Source organism: Hippocampus comes, unplaced genomic scaffold (genome assembly GCF_001891065.2).
Source record: "Hippocampus comes isolate QL1 unplaced genomic scaffold, H_comes_QL1_v1.1 scaffold6, whole genome shotgun sequence".
Taxonomy (NCBI): domain Eukaryota; kingdom Metazoa; phylum Chordata; class Actinopteri; order Syngnathiformes; family Syngnathidae; genus Hippocampus; species Hippocampus comes.
In genome coordinates this window covers 1001245-1017484 of record NW_017805833.1, presented here as the reverse complement: position 1 = coordinate 1017484, position 16240 = coordinate 1001245, and the positions used below count along the sequence as shown (strand labels likewise).

Sequence of the window (16240 nt, the reverse complement as noted above, 5' to 3'; positions counted from 1 at the left end):
GGGCGGGCCTGATCCCCAGCCGATCGGCCATTTGCACGTGGTCGGCCGGGTGGATGTAGTCGAACACGCTACTGCCCGTGAGCTCCACCTGAGGGCGGACACACACACACACACACACACACACACACTTGTTGACAAAAAACAAACCAAAACCACACACTGAACACACACCCACCAAGAAAAATCAATATGTGTTATGACAGGAAAATGAAAACCTTGCTGTGGGTTACAATTTCACCAAGGAGTGTGGGCGCTTGTAAGACATTCCCCCCATACACACACGTTCCAAATCTCACAGGAGCAAGTGACGCCAGTAGGACTCAAATAACCCAGCGAGATAAAAATCAATTGTATGTCCTGATTAAAAACGGTTGAACTCTAAATATCTCTGGAGGTCGCATCACTATTCTTTTTCTTCCTCGCCCGTGTTCCACCCCGCTCCTTCATTTAGTCGCCGACAGCAGTCCATCAGTCCATCCCGGCGGGCATAAAGAGCTCAAAGCACCCGGCGTGATCCCATCATCACAATACATCATAGTCAAATCTCCAATCATTTAAAGGCAATAATGGCGCCGCTCTTGCATGGCATCCATAAAAGCAGCACAATCGGAGCAGGTGCGACTCAGCCCGATGCTGAACGTGTAAATGAATGTGTGTGTGTGTGTGTGTGTGTGTGTGTGTGTGTGTGTGTGTGTGTGTGTTGGATTTACATGCAGTTTCTATTACATTTGTGAAGGAGTATGTGTGCGCGTGTGATTGTGTGTGCCAATAGCATTCCATCTGATAACGTTGTGGCTGCAGCAGCCTCACACCCTTGTCTGTAGGACACAGCCATTTATTACCGGATTAGAGCCATTTACTGCGGGCTTTATGGGAGCTTCAGCAGGCCCTCAAGGACAGCCGGGGAAAAGCAGCCCCAGCGCTGCAAGCAGTGATGGGATAGGTGTTGGGAGTCTCCGACAGACTGGCGCATGACCATTTTTTTTTTTTTTTTTGCAATCAACTACCTCGAATAGGTTGGTATTAAAGGGAAACACTTCACTGGCAAGACTCACGACCAAGGCTAGAAATGTGATCGTATTGCTCCTAAGATTTGAAGGTTTTGTTACTTCCTCAAAATAGTCAATGCCTTAGCATCATCCTGCTGACTTAACGTTATTTTATGTTCCATCCCAACTCTGACGCCTGCAACATGCTGGTGTTTTGCTGACTCATGGAGCTAAAAAGAAGTCAGCAGGTTCTAGAGCAGTGATTCGTAAAGTGTAATATTTAAATTGTTAATTATTTTCAGTTTTTTTAAGTACGGTCTCTATCCAGCCAACGCATGTGGTTCTGGAATGCAACTCCAACGATGGACAGACACTTACACTGACAAAATGGCGTGTTGAATTTACTCGATTTTATTTCATCAGGTGGTTGCACACCATAAAATCATCTGACGTGTTTGAATGTGAACTTGCCCAGCTGACAGAAAATTGGGACTTTGATGAATTTGAGAATGAGGATTGATCAAAACCTAATTTGAGTACATTATTCAATACCTCAATAAAGTACAGCCGAACTCAGTTTTGCTCCCACTGCCTTTTGAAAACATACGCTAGCATGCACGCAACCGTATTTTATTAAGCTAGCGTATATTTTACCATGCAATAATACAATGCGTCTTGTGTCTGTGGTAAATACAGAAATAGCACCCGTAACTGACACTACGCCTTTAAATAGGGTGTGCCGTATGATTGTGTGAAAATACGGTATAGATAGATAGATTATTTTTTTTTATAGAAGGATAATAAGTTCGCCTCCGCTCCAGTGAAAGATACAAAATCCCATCGCCCCTTGCAAGTATTGAAGACAACATTGAGAGACAAACAGGACCTCATGGGTTTTACGATGAGGGGGCAATGGAGGGGGGGGGGGGCTTAAGACCTACGCGAATACTATCACTCCATCACCGGCAGGAGGGAGGGATTGAAGACAGAGATCAGACAGAGAGGAGGCGATGAGAAGCAGACGCAGCCATTGAGAGGATGAGTCAGGCTCAGACATAAAAAAACAGGTATAGGATGTGGCACGCACGGGGGGCGGGGGAGGGGGGTAATTGGGCGGCAGGGTGCGGCAACGTGAGGAGACACCCAGATCATTCACGTGCGTGCGTACGGCGAGACAGGTCTGTTTTTAATACCATTGTGTGTGTCATTGTTTGCGTGCCCTGCGCGGACATGCACGTGCATGTATGTACTGGGATGAGAAGGAGGAAGACGAGGAGAAGACCAAGGCGGAGGAGGTGGAGGAGGGCAGCAAGCAGGGAGGAAGGAGAGACATGATATAAATAATAGCAAGGGGGGTTTAATATGTATGAGGCATCCGGGCAGTGGTCCACAACACACTCACAGTCCTCACTGACTGATGGAAGAGGTGGGGGGGGGTGGGGGAGCGGGGGCTGCATACTAACCATTCCCAGATCAATTCTCCTCTCCTCCCTGGTCCGAGCATCCAGCCTTCTCTTCTCTTTTCCCCATTTATCCCCACCCCCCCCCTCCCCGTTAAGTCCCTCCCGCTTCCAATCTCCTTGATTTCATCCATCCTCTCACCCTCCGCTGCTTCCCATCATGCACTCCGCCGCGTGGCCTTATTCCAGGCCGGGGGGACCCCGGTGAGAGGAGCAATGATACGAGTGGGCGTCTGGGGAGCGGGAGCCGTGGGTTCGGCGGGGTGGGGGAGGGGGTGGGGCGTGGGGAGACGGGACCGGCCGGCTGTGCCCTTGGTCAAGGTGTGTGACCTGGGCTAAGCCGGTTAAGCATCCGCTCCCCCCACTGTCAGGGGAGGAACCCGGGGGCAGAGGGGTCAGACGTCAGGGACGGGAGCCCCCCCGACAGAAGGGGGTGGGGGTTCAACATGCCCTCTAAAAGAAACCACCAGTTACACACTTGCACTCGTTTGTTTTTCTGTCCTTCCTCTCTCCCCTGCGAGCGCCTCCACTCGGCAACAAAGTGTGTGTCTGTGTGTGTGTGTTTGCCAGATTTACCTTTCCCTCTCTGTCTTTTTTCCATAAACAGACCAGCACACTGCCTCTCATATGTATATCCTTCCTCCTTAGAATAAAGCCTACATTTTTTTTTTTTTTTGCAGGGTGCGTGGAAGGGGGTTGCTGAAGGTAAACGGGACATTGTGTGCTCAAGGTTTGGGGCGTAATCTGCGATGCTGATGGCTTAGGTCCTGTTTGAGGAGATGTGATGAGTTAGGCCATCTGCTCAGCCGATAAGAACACCTCTGTTTTATTAGCATCTCCACCCAAGCCCGGCTGTCTTGTTTACCTCAGAAATCCCACGGCAAATCCCCTTTCTGCCGCACGTTTAAAGTCTATTTACACACTCGTAGTCGCTCGCTCATCTTCCACCAGCGTCTCTCCGTCAATTTATTTCCCTTGTTACCTCGCTCGTCATTTTTTTTGGGGGGGGGGGGGTTCTCTCATGCCTTTTTACGATGGACATGCGTGTCTTATATGTGAGGGTCAATCTAGAGTGTCAAGGTCTGCTCCTCTCTCCGCTAATCCTTCCTCTCTTTCCAATGCGAGTCTGATTTGATGTTAAGTAGCATTTAAAGGGCAGAGGTGTGCCGCCCGTGTCTTCAGATGAATTTACACTGTAGCTCCAGATGCGCAATACTCATTTTATGCCAACTGTCTTTGTTAATATCATCATAACGCACTTTTGAGACTTTTGCAATTCATCCCCGAAAATCAGAAATTTCAAAACGATCTTCATATTTGTTGCTAGAAACGCATATGAGTCCCGTTTCCCCATGTTTTTAGAAATTAATTAATTTAATTGCAGCTTGCTGACAGGGTGGACATTTGTGGTTCCATGCTCATGCGAACATATTTTATGAGCACGTGGTGGACTTTCACATCGCGACATGATTCAGTTCGCAAGCTGGCTACCGCTTAATAAATATATTTCGAATTCATGAAAGGTTTTTATTTCAGTTGATATTTCTCTTGGACAGAATGGACATTAAGCTTGACAACATCCAACTAAACATGTGAAAATCACAAAACACGAGTGTAAACGTGTATTCTGCATCAAAAAAACAAAAGCCGCGTCTATGCGTTTACATTACACTGACATTGGGATATATCTGATTCATATATGATTTCTATTCACAGTTGGAAGAGGCCAGATCCTGCGGGTATCCAATTCCATGCGTTTTCTTTTTTCTTTCAATTGTGCCGCTTGAGTGCAAAAAATCCAACTTGTGTCACTTGAAGCACGCAGTGTTGATCCAGCCCTTGGGGATGAGGACATTTAGCATCTTGAATGGATAGCCTGCTTGCTTTTATCGAACAGACATTCAGTCAATCAGAAGGGTGCCACTGACAACGGCGGGCCCGATTTTGGATCCCAGTACAAATCTAGCACAAAGCGCAGTCTAACTGTGTGCATTGGTGGAGTTTTGTTTTACTGGACTTTGCGAAGGTAGACTTGGGTAGAACAAAATTGAGATATGTCCGTTTTTACGTCAAGCGTGGCCTACTTTCTGTTATCAAATTATCAGAGACGTCGGGGGCAAAGCACCTCCATGTGCCGGAACACGCTGAGATGCAACACGGCCCCAAACACGGTAGACTTGACTTGCGCTGGCAAGAAAATAAAACAATGCCCGTTTTCCATAAATAGGGCTCTATGCATTTATTTTGGCACCCTTCATGACGAATGAATACACAATAAAGTCGCATTTTGTGGCGATTCTTAAATTGTTGTACAAATGACTTCCTAGGTACAATTCAGTTGTATTTAACTTTTTTGGACGATGCATTTGTATTTAACCTTTAAGAACTGTTTGCCTTGAAACTTTTATTTCGTGACATATTCTCAATTTCAAATAAATCTTTATCAATATTTTTATTTTGTTTGGGGTTTTTTTGTTGATTTTTTTTGCATTTAAATGCAGCGTTTATGTTCATCCTGTGCATAATGTTCCAGTGGCTGCCAAACAACGTAACTCAATGAATCCCAGCCATTTTCACTGGAGCAAACCCCTCAAACAAAGATACAAGGTCTGTTTTCATTTCGCGGTGCCTTCGCAGCGGTGTGGCTTTTGCATGAGGCAGACGATGTGCGTGCACACGGAGCCTCTTTTGATGTCTGCTTGTTACTTTTGCGAAAGCATCCTGCTGCTTTCAGCAACTCTATCTCCCTCGTCATGCTGGAAGCTTTTCGTCCCCGAAAGCAATCGTCACGGGTTAATTGTTTTGATTTCTCCATCGTAACTGGTTCGAAATGCACTCTCTCGTGACTACACGCAACTCCATCTGACTCCACAACTCCGCCCATGCATCCCTCCTCCTTTTCTTCTACTTGTTCTGCAGCATGATTCTGGCTGATCCCTTACGCCTGCTGCCACCTGCTGGACAGATTTTAAATGATTTACAATGCAGACAAGCCGGATCTTTAGTCAGGGGCTGCGTCAGACACTTCTGCACACTATGATGCAAAAAAAATAAATAAATAAATAAAGGAAAATGGGCAGAAGGTCGTAGTGGCTTTTCTTGATGTATTTATACGTCATGGGGAATAAAAGACTGAAATATACTTTTGAAGGGATAAAAGCTCAACTTCATTTTTTTGCTAAACACTTCAGCCACATTCGTGTATTTCAATGTTAGTCATGACATTGTTCAATGTTGCATTTTCTAACCTTGCCGCATGCAATGCTAGTAAATTTGAATTTGACCAGTGACGTTGCAGAATAATCTCTGTTGATAGTGGGAATACATCACCTATGAAATGAATGAATCTTTTTGTTTTTCATTCTGCTTGATTTTTATTATCTTACATTCTGTTGTGGGTTAAAGTAGCTGATCAGAGATTTAAAAACAAAAACAATCATTTTATATTACTGTAAAGCGTGGTCCACTGGATGACGGGTGACATTAGTGCTGCCGACAGGACATTAGTGTACAGGTCTGCGCTCTAAAAAAAAAAGTTTCAAATATCTCCAATGAAAGCCTTTGCAGTGGTTGTTATCTGGAACAGTGTACGTAATCAGGCAGGTAGAACACTGAGAATATTCTTGCACAGCGAAGCAAAACTGGATCACAACATTAGGACGGACTCGAGATAAAGGACAGGCGTGAGCTGACCACAATGACCAAAGATCTTTCAGCCCATACGCGGCGTGTGATTACTGTACTGAGATTGAGAGAAAAATCAACTTAGTTAACATGGCCGCCCGCAGACCTTCAATCACAGCCGATTCCCACAATTAAAATGACTCTAATTTACATCCATTATTGTCACGATCAGCTCATTTCCCCCCCTTTTTTTTCCCCCTCCCTCTGTAACACACTGTCTCCTTCTCGCTTTGAAACATTCCTCCCTTATCACACCTCACCCCCTTCCCTCCACCCCCCACATCCCCACCCCGCCTCTCTCTCTTCCCCTCCCGACTGTCTCTATCTATCATGCCATCCCCCTTGGTGTTTTTCCCCCTCCCTACAATCAATGTGGCTTTTAAGATGCCTATCGATTTGTTCCCCTAGACAGGCCCAGCGTGCCGGGGCGACACTTTGATTGCTGGCCCAGTAATTACTGTTATTATTTATGCATCTGGGCAAAATGGCAGGACTTAACATTCACAGTACAAGAGGCCACAGGCAATCAACAGAGGTGAGCACCTGGAGAGCGAGGGACCTGAAGAGAGAGAGAGAGCGGAGATGCTCTGAGAAGAGGGGCATGTGCGAGGGGAGTCGTCAAAGATGCACACGCACACTTGCACCCACACTCACATGACATATGCTGCACAGTGCTGAAAAAAAAAATGAATTTGACCAGCACCGAATGAAAGCTCCAGAGCTAAAATTATTCCTTCTAACCAAAATAAGAGTTTTAATGCGAAAAATATAATGGTGATTTCTATTCCATTATTTTCAAAAGGCAAAAAAAAAAAAAAAGTGAAATGACATTCTGAGTTCTTCATTAACTCGACGACAGGATGAAACTAAATAGGACAGCGGAATTGACGCAATCATGCATATGTACAACGAATCGTCTATTTAAAAACTGCAGTTGTTTTGTTCACATCTTGTCGCAAACGTGAGTGAGGCTGTGATCACGAGATTATAATTTCGGCATCCTGGGAAGAGACATGAGCGTGATGATTTCGGCATCCTCATACCGAAGACTTCAATCTTGCTGCTCTCTCTTGTCTGCACCCCCTGTATGCTAAATGTCAACGTAACCCTAGTTAGGAAATAATATTTTATCTCGCCTGCTGCCTGAAGACAGCTGGGATAGGCTCCAGCACGCCCGCGACCCTTGACCCTTTTGAGGATAAAGCGGATCAGAAAATGGATTCTTGTTCTTCATCACATTTTAATGATGGCTTTATTGATCAGCACTTTGTTTGGGTTTTTTTTGTTTGTTTTTGCTCTAGAAATAATGTTAAATTGGGCTGAGAGTTACTGGTTGAAAGTTATGTTTAATTAATTTCGCAGAAAGGGGGACTTCATTTCAAACTCCCCATTCCTGTTGAAAACGGTAACATGTCAAGAGTTCACTGAAATTAAAAGTGTTCGCATCAAAGCAACTTAACGATGCTGCATATTTGTGTGTGTGTAGGGCTGTGTGTGCATGTGTTTGTGTGTGCATGTATATCCCAAAGTAAAGCTCCAGTACTACTAATCATGTTTAAACCTGCATGCCAATTAATAAGCGCTATTAAGGGTTTATCAAGATGACTGTTGCATCCTGTACCTGATGATTTGTATTTCTATGAATTTTTTAGGAAAAAAAAGTAGGTTTCACAAGAATGAAAGATTGATGAAGTTGACTGAATGAATGATAGTGTGTGTGTGTGTGCTGAGTAGTGTGTGTGTGTGTGTGTGCGTGTGTGTGTGTTTGTGTGTTGAGTTTGCCTTACCTGCGAGAGTCCCAGGTAGATCGAAACCGTCTCTGAGATGTAAAGAAAACGTCCCTCCTGGCTGACCACGAACACAAAGCCGTCCAAAGACTGCGCGCACGCACACACACACACACACACACACACACACACACACACACACACACGACCAAAGGCAATGAGACATCCAAATTAGAGCAATTAGTATGTATCGAACAAATTACAATGGGGGAACAAACAACCCGTCACCCCTCGGCCTTTTCTTAATTCAAAAATACACACACACACACACACACACACACACACACACACGGTATATAGATATATGCCGTAAATGTGATGGCACAGTCATGCATGTTAACAAGATCTGCATTCCTCGTACTTTTCACAAGGCAGGCTGAAATGACAAAAAGCTCCATGTTCCCAACAAACAATAAAAACGTGCAGTTACACACACGCACACGCGCACACACACACACACACACACACACACACACACACACACACACACACACTTACACACACGCACACATACGCACACCGAAAGATAAAAGCATAGAGGAGACTCAGAGCAGTATAGTACACGGACCAGAGCTGCTTCAATCAGATGTAATGAACTCACAACCAAAGCAGAACACTGCATCTCTTGACACATACGCGCGCACACCACCGCACACAGGCACATACATATGCAGACAGCAACAGAGACACAGATAAAACCAGAGTCATTACAGTCTGCGGTGAGTCTAATGAGAAGTGAAAGGTATACAACCAGCCCATTAGAGAGGACTGCTTCACAGAAAAATATTAATCGTCACAACAAGCTTACACACACACACACACACACACACACACACACACACACACACACACACACACACACGCACACACACAGAGCAGGGCCAGTCCGCTATAAAGAATGATTGCTATTTTGGCGGGCTCGGTGCTTAAAGTGGCAGCGGTAATTTATGCAAGTGACACATTCAGTATGCAAATGTGTGGCCGTGCGGGGTGTGGGGAGTCGTGTGTCGTGGCGAGGAGAAAAACCAGCCGCCTGAATGTCGGAGAACTAAAGTGCAATTATCAGGCTATTACGGCCGCAGGACGGCTGGGGAGGAAAGAATCATACAGTTTTTTTTTCTTCTTCCGCAGCATTAATTTGATTCCTATCAACGCCGCTCCCTAAGTCTCCCACCCCTCCTTAAAATGCCAGAGGACAGCGGACGTGTGCTTCTTTCTTTTTCTTTATTTTTTTTTTCCACAAACTGTCTCACTTGGAAATTCCTAACCTCTCTCCACCTGCTCCCACGCCTCCCTTATTCCATTCCTCCCTTAATCCGTGTAGTTCCCCCTTATCCCTCGCTGCTGCGCTTGCTCTTCCAACTGGCGTCCTTCCCTCAGCCTCTTCCTAATCTGCGGTGTTACCGACATACTGCACCCCCTTCCCCCCCTGCAGCCCTCTTGCGCCACACTCCTCCAGCCTACAATTCACCTGTGCAAAATGTACACAGGTCAGCTAAAGACGCTGTCTGAACATCTGAAGTTCATGGCTTAGTGATGTGACCATTACTGTCTTGCGAAGATCGTTGGGAAGATGTGTTGCCGGCTACTGCAGGAGCGGGCGAAATATGGCCCCGAGGGCGAGCGACGCGTTGATGGCACTCCACGCTGATCGTGATAGCTTGAAATCAATCAATCGCCAAACATGTGTTTTGGCTTGAACAATATGGACGGCTCGCTGAAATCAACAAGTGCTGGCTTTGTGCAGCAAACGTTGCCTCGAGCATGTGAAAATATTGGACTAAAAATGAGACGCCGGCGTGGTCGCTGACTAAATCCAGAAGTCAATTTTCAAATCTCACAAATGCACGCCTATCTAAACAGGCAGGTTTGATGTTAAAAAAATAATTTAAAAAAATCCAACTCCCATTTCTTTTTCAGTTTTGGTTTTTCAATTTGACCTACAAAAGCTTGCGCAATACAGATCTGACCATGCCTTGTCATTTCTAGCTATGACGTTTCAGAAAAAAAATCGCCCTGTTGCTGAAGAATCATACAGATTCATAAATATTAATCAATATTAATATTTATACTATTACATATTGTATAATTGCTATAAGGTAGCTATTATTATTATTCTTCTTCTTCTTCTTATTATTATTATTCTTATTAAAACCTGATGTGCAGAGAAAGAAACAAGGGCGGATTCAGAATCCGATCCACTATCAAGAAAAAAGTACTTGAAGTAAAAAAAAGATAGAAGAAAATTGCAGATTTGTGGAAATTTTACTTTCTGTAATGAATAGCAATCCTGCAGTTGTGTTTGAGGATTTAATGTTCAAGTTCTACCATTTCAAAGAGTATCCGAATATGAACAAATGACCAATGCTCTTTAAGGTGATTGGATGAACAGGTCAGTGGGTGTGGCCTGTGCAACCGAGGACGATGACGAGACTGAGTGAGCTTGTGTTTGGAGGTGCGACACTGAGTTAGTTGACAATTAAACCAAATATCAATGACATCATTTTTTGATTGTACTCGACTCACCGATCATCACTTTAACGTCGACTACAAAAAAAAAAAAAATCAATACAATTATTTTACACATTCTGCATACATATTTTGACCTCGTCTACGAATGAAGCTGGCCCTTCTGTCCATTTTGGACATCAAAAGTGGCCCTCGAGCACAAATGTTTGCCCCCCTCGAGCTACAGAAAGGAAAACATAATTTATCCGTGCTGAGAAGTGTTGAAAAGGAGGCGGGAAGGGAAGATGTGAGTGTTGCGGCAGTTACCTGCAGGAGATGCGCCCCCAGGTGCTGTTCAAAGATGTCAGTGGCCAGAGAATGTGAGGACCGTCTCACTGAAACAAAGACACGAACACACATCAGGAACACATGAAGGCAAACAAAAAAACCATGAAATGAATAAAGACATCTAAGCGGAAAAGACTCAAGGATAGCGGTCAGTCATCCCCCAGAGATTTTACCGTATTGTCTAAAAAGACACATTCTTCTCATAATCAATGATATGAAATGAATAAATGATGCTTCGAGGCCACATTATTTTCATCCGTCCATCCATCCATTCTCAACAACACTTTATCCTGATGAGGGTCACGGGGGGTTGCTGGAGCCTGTGCCAGCTGACTCTGAGCAAAAGACGCACTCCCCTCTGAACTGGTCGCCAGCTGCAGTCAAAGGGCACATAGAGAGAGACAAACGACCATTCACACCCACAATCGCACCGTCACTGAGTGGGAAGCGATCCCACGCTGCCCGCACACAAGTCGGGCGAGTGTACCGCTACGCCATCAGCGACTGCATTATTTTTTCATCAAAGTAAAATGAATACTTTTAATTACAGACACTCCAACAATTCATGTGAGAACAAGCTGGGCCAGTATCAGTCATGTGTGGGTGGCATCAAGCATCCCTGAAGACTCAGCACATTTTGTCATAGTTAATTACAGTGTAATATCTAAGGAATAGATAGGATTAAAAAAAAATGAAATAGCTAAGGAAATCATTCCAATATAAGAGTTATTTTCTTATTTTACATTAGCAAAGACAAAAGCAAGAATGGGGAGCAGCTTGACATTGAAAAGCTTATCGAGCGTTTGATATTATGTTTTAATATGATTTGAAGGCTCCATGCGTCCTTCTGAAAACCTCGTACACATAAGAAATTCCGTTATGCAATCTTTTTTTTTGTGGGGAGAAGTTTGTACAAACTAAATTAGAATCCATCCATCCATTTTCTGTTGTGAGGTGAGCAGAAAGCCAGTCAGTCTCCGATATGATCACCATTTTCCTCATGCAGCGCAACACATCACTAATGTTGTATGTGAATTCTAGCGACTACAAACTTACATAATTATGCCCACTCCTAATTTATTTACTTGATTGAGTGAAGAAGGAGGTGCCTTTTCCATTTGGGTATTTATTTGAATTGTGGATGACGCCCCGCGACGCCTTGGTCCATTATTTTAAGGAAACTGTTGCTCTTCACAAAACAAATGGGCTGTTGAATAATATGCAGTTTCTGTCACAGATTTGAAATTGTTGCAGAAACGCAAAGCAATCATGGTGATGAACACATGCAAAAAATGTAAATGTACTAATAAGTCCATTGAGCCTTTTTCACGGCAAATCTTTGAAATGAATTTGATGGCACGCTCGGTCAACATTAGATCGCATAAAAACGTCATGTCCATCACACTCATAATCAAGCAGGAACAAGGCTAAGTAAAAAGTGACGTTTTCCTGATCTGAATGTACTGGAGAATGCCATCTTCTTTACCGTGGCTTTGCTTTTGTGGACCTTCTCATAGTGTGCTTCGATCTCATTTTCCCCAGGACATATTCACTTGGAAAAAAAACGGTTGTGCGCGCGTTAAAAAAGTGTTTTATTTAGTCGCAAGATCAATGACAAATAATGTGACTCCAAAATATTCAAGCGGTGTCTTGAGAAAGGTGTCTAACCCGTTCTGTGACCACTACGCTTGTACAAAGCCTCTGAAATAAAATTTTTTTTGTGTGTCTCTGCACTACTGTAGCACTCTAAAATATTGTACTTCATAAAAACATACAGTAACAACGACATAAATAACGTGGAAAAAATTAAGCCGTTTTTGCGATATTGTTTTGCTTCACTTCAATGAACATGGTCCTGCTCCTTCTTGTGTATATGCCTTGGCCACCTGGGGGCAGTGTAATACAGACACAGTGACACGCACGAAGAAGAGTTATCACAACTGACTGACCAATAGTCATTTTTCCAAAAGATAAAGAATATGTGTCTGCAAATATTGTTATAGTGTCTGTTTCTGTGTTGCTCCACCATTTGTGTTCAAATATGTGCTGCTAAGTGGTTATAACACGGTGACACTGGTGCTATTTGTTAGCCTGTCTATGGCATTCTCTATTGTTTGTTAGCATTATTCTAAACACACTTAGATATGGCAAAGCCATGTGGTTGTTTTAAATACGCAACGTGTAATCCTTTTTATTTTATGTTAAGTTTGAATGTCAACTTAGGGGGTGTCAGTAAAGAAGAATTGTTCACTGCCAAACTGCTTATTTTTGTGAAGTATGTCAACATACACCCATATCTCAAATGTTTTTGTCAAAAAATAAAAAAATTAAAAAACAGCTGAACGCCTGCACGTATCTCACAAAGCTCGTCTCTTGCAATAAAAGGCACCAAAAGCCACAGAATGTACAACAAAAGAATAAAAGCATTGTGAAGTATATATTTTTTTAAATGGAACATTTTGAAGAGCAAGCACAACAGGATGCATTCCACTCAATCTTTTAGTGAGTAGAAACTATACGCACGCACACACGCACGCACACGCGCGCACGCACGCGCGCACGCACGCACACACACACACACACACACACACACACACACACACACACACACACACACACACACACACACAGTTGGCTTCGCCACTCTTAATGCATCCCAAACATAAGCTATCAGAGCTGCTCGGTGCCAAAGTGGTGCTGTTTACCGAGGCAATTACAATACAAATAGAGTTGGAGGTGGTTAGGCAGGCGGTTGCGCGGGGGGGAGGCGGGAGGTGGGGGGGTGGTTATACATTGAGGAGGAAGGTGGAGGGGATTGGGGGTTGGTGGGTTGCAGGTTGAAGATAGGTATGAGAGCCGCAGCAAGGCTAAGGCGAGGAAAATGAGAAAACACTAAGCAAGGCGAGAGTGATCACTTGCTTCCAAGCCAACGCGGGGCGCGAGGGGCCCTTGGTGACGTGCAAGATTAATTCACCAATCAGCCGAATTTACTGTTTTATGTTGGGGGTGGGAGGGAATAAGGGGCTGGGTGAAGGGGGGGAGTGGGGGTATGGGTAGTACACCTGCGAGTGTGTAGAGACCGTATATGGGGGAACTAATCTCACTTCAACAGGGCTGCTTTTGAACAGTCTTCCCTATCCGCGTGTCTGTATTTGTGTGTATATGGGCGTAATGCGTTTGAGCATTTGAGTTTGCGCATGACTTTAGGAATCATAGGACACCTGCATGCGTCTGTGTGTGTGTGTGTGTGTGTGTGTGTGTGTGTGTGTGTGTGTGTGTGTGTGTGTGTTATTGTGTGCGTGCGTCTGTGTGTGTGTGTGTGTTTACGGTATATGTTTAGTTTAGATATGTGTGTCACTGCAAGGCTGAAGGAAATCAATACACGTTATGACAGGAAAACGAAAGCGCTGCTCTGGGTTACAACTGAACATGGGGGAGTGGAACACACACACACACACACACACACACACACACACACACACACACACACACACACACACACACGCCTGCGCACACGCGCACACACATGCACGCACTCACATACACACAGACATTTATTAATATATTAACCAGCTGCTTGCTTGTGATGTGAGTTCAGTGAATAGAAGAGGGAGGCATTCCATTAGCTGGCGTCAAGAAAAGGGAGGCATACCAGTAGTTTTAGACACACACACACACACACACACACACACACACACACACACACACACACACACACACACACACAGACACACACACACACACCTCAAGAATACACGCGGCAATGATTTCTCATGCACAAAACACACGGAAGCCTATCCTGTCTAAAACACACACACACACGCACACACACACACACACACACACACACACACACACACACACACACACACACACTCTCACACATAAATACAGAGTTGCCGGACAAAGCCACAGTGGCATTGTGAGATTGGGGTCCCCCCTGTGTGACTGTGTGAATATAAATAAGGCAAGTCCATTCAGGACTGTGAAAGAGGGTCTGGTGCTGGGACCCTTCAGCCAGCCAGTCAGTGCCTGGAAGGGACGGAGGGGGGCGGGGGTGTCTCAGTCAGTGTGTGTGTGTGTGTGTGTGTGTGTGTGTGGCGGGTGGGCAGTCATGATGGAGAGTGTGGAGGAAGCAGCACCCATCATATCACAGCAATCTAAAAGGTCACACATAGACGCGCAGCATGTGTGTGTGTCATGCGTCAGGTCCCAGGAGGAGTGAAGGTGATGGCGGGTGATCAGTAGTGCTGACTAGTGTCAACATGGCAGAGGAAACGCTTGATGTGACATGAAGCTGGGGGATGGGGGGGGGTGTTCTGGCGGTGAGGTGGACTAGAGCGGAGGTGGTGGGGGTCTGATGGATGAGTTTAAACTCACACTCACAAATACACAGAGGGCCATTTATTAAAGACTGCCAGGGTACAATAGGGTGGCCAGGAAACCAAAACACTGGACATGCTGTGGGTTTGTGTGTGTGTGTGTGTGTGTGTGTGTGTGTGTGTGTGTGTGTGTGTGTGTGTGTGTGTGTGTGTTTCCACAATCGTGCGCACATGTGAGGAGAGGGTCCCACAGAAGTGTCGGTATCTCACTCGGAGAACAAAGATCCTTCTGTGGCGCGGTTGTGTGTGAACTTCTACTTCACATGCGGGTAGATGATTCAGTGACTTTGATGATGAGCGGATGATAAACAAACTGTTCAGTGGGTCAACATTTACAGAATAAAATGTCTTATTTTAATCTCATACAATTCCCTGAACTATTGTCATTGGTCCAAAAAAAAAAAAGCAAAAGAATTTTTGTCTATATAATGTTGAACCAAGGAGCACAAAGTGAAAGAATTTTCATTCACAACTGTAGTAAACTAAAAAAAAAAAAAGTTTAATCCTAATCAAAAGTGCAACATTTTTACTTCCAATACATACACCCTTAAAGCTTTGAGATCCAAATTAAGCCAAATTGGGTGTAACAGCTTACCCAGCTCTGGTAACCCATCACTTTGGGTTGAGAATTTGACCCAGCACATTGGGTCAAGATTTTAATTCAACACGGGGTAAACACGATCCACACTGATGAATTAAAGCCACCAAGAAATGTCTTACCAGGTTATCAGTATCGCTGTGGTTTAGAAAAAAAAACTCATTTTATTACAGTAACCTAATTTTCCACAAAGGAGAAACAACTTTTACATGTGAGGAGTCGCCCCAGAAAGTCACTCGCATGATATGTCCAGCACAGTTTTACCACAGATCTTCTTCCTGACACAACCCCCCCATTCGGGTAAGCCATCCGCTCTTCCCAGGATCTCAACCCCAATACTAGTGTCTAAAGTTAGCTGTTACCCGCATTAAGCCACTCAGCCAGACAAGACAATTTAGAGTGCATGTTTTTGGAATGGGGGAGGAAACGGCAGTACCCGGAGAAAAAACCCACACAGGCACAGGGAGAACATTCAAACTCCACACAGGCAGGACAAAGCCTGGAATCGAACCCTTGACCTCTTTACTTTGAGGAGGACGTGCTT

At 44.6% G+C, this 16240-nt stretch overlaps 1 protein-coding gene across 1 annotated transcript in view; it reads right to left on the bottom strand.

Moving 5' to 3' along the window:
* npas1 (neuronal PAS domain protein 1) overlaps window positions 1-16240 on the bottom strand; it is a 52886-nt gene that overhangs the window by 12130 nt on the left and 24516 nt on the right. Inside the window, exons 5-6 of the mRNA XM_019887612.1 lie at window positions 10696-10763; window positions 7921-8010 (exon numbers count right to left, since the gene is read on the bottom strand). Coding sequence (XP_019743171.1) covers window positions 7921-8010; window positions 10696-10763 — 158 coding nt within the window. The remainder of the gene's footprint in view (window positions 1-7920; window positions 8011-10695; window positions 10764-16240) is intronic.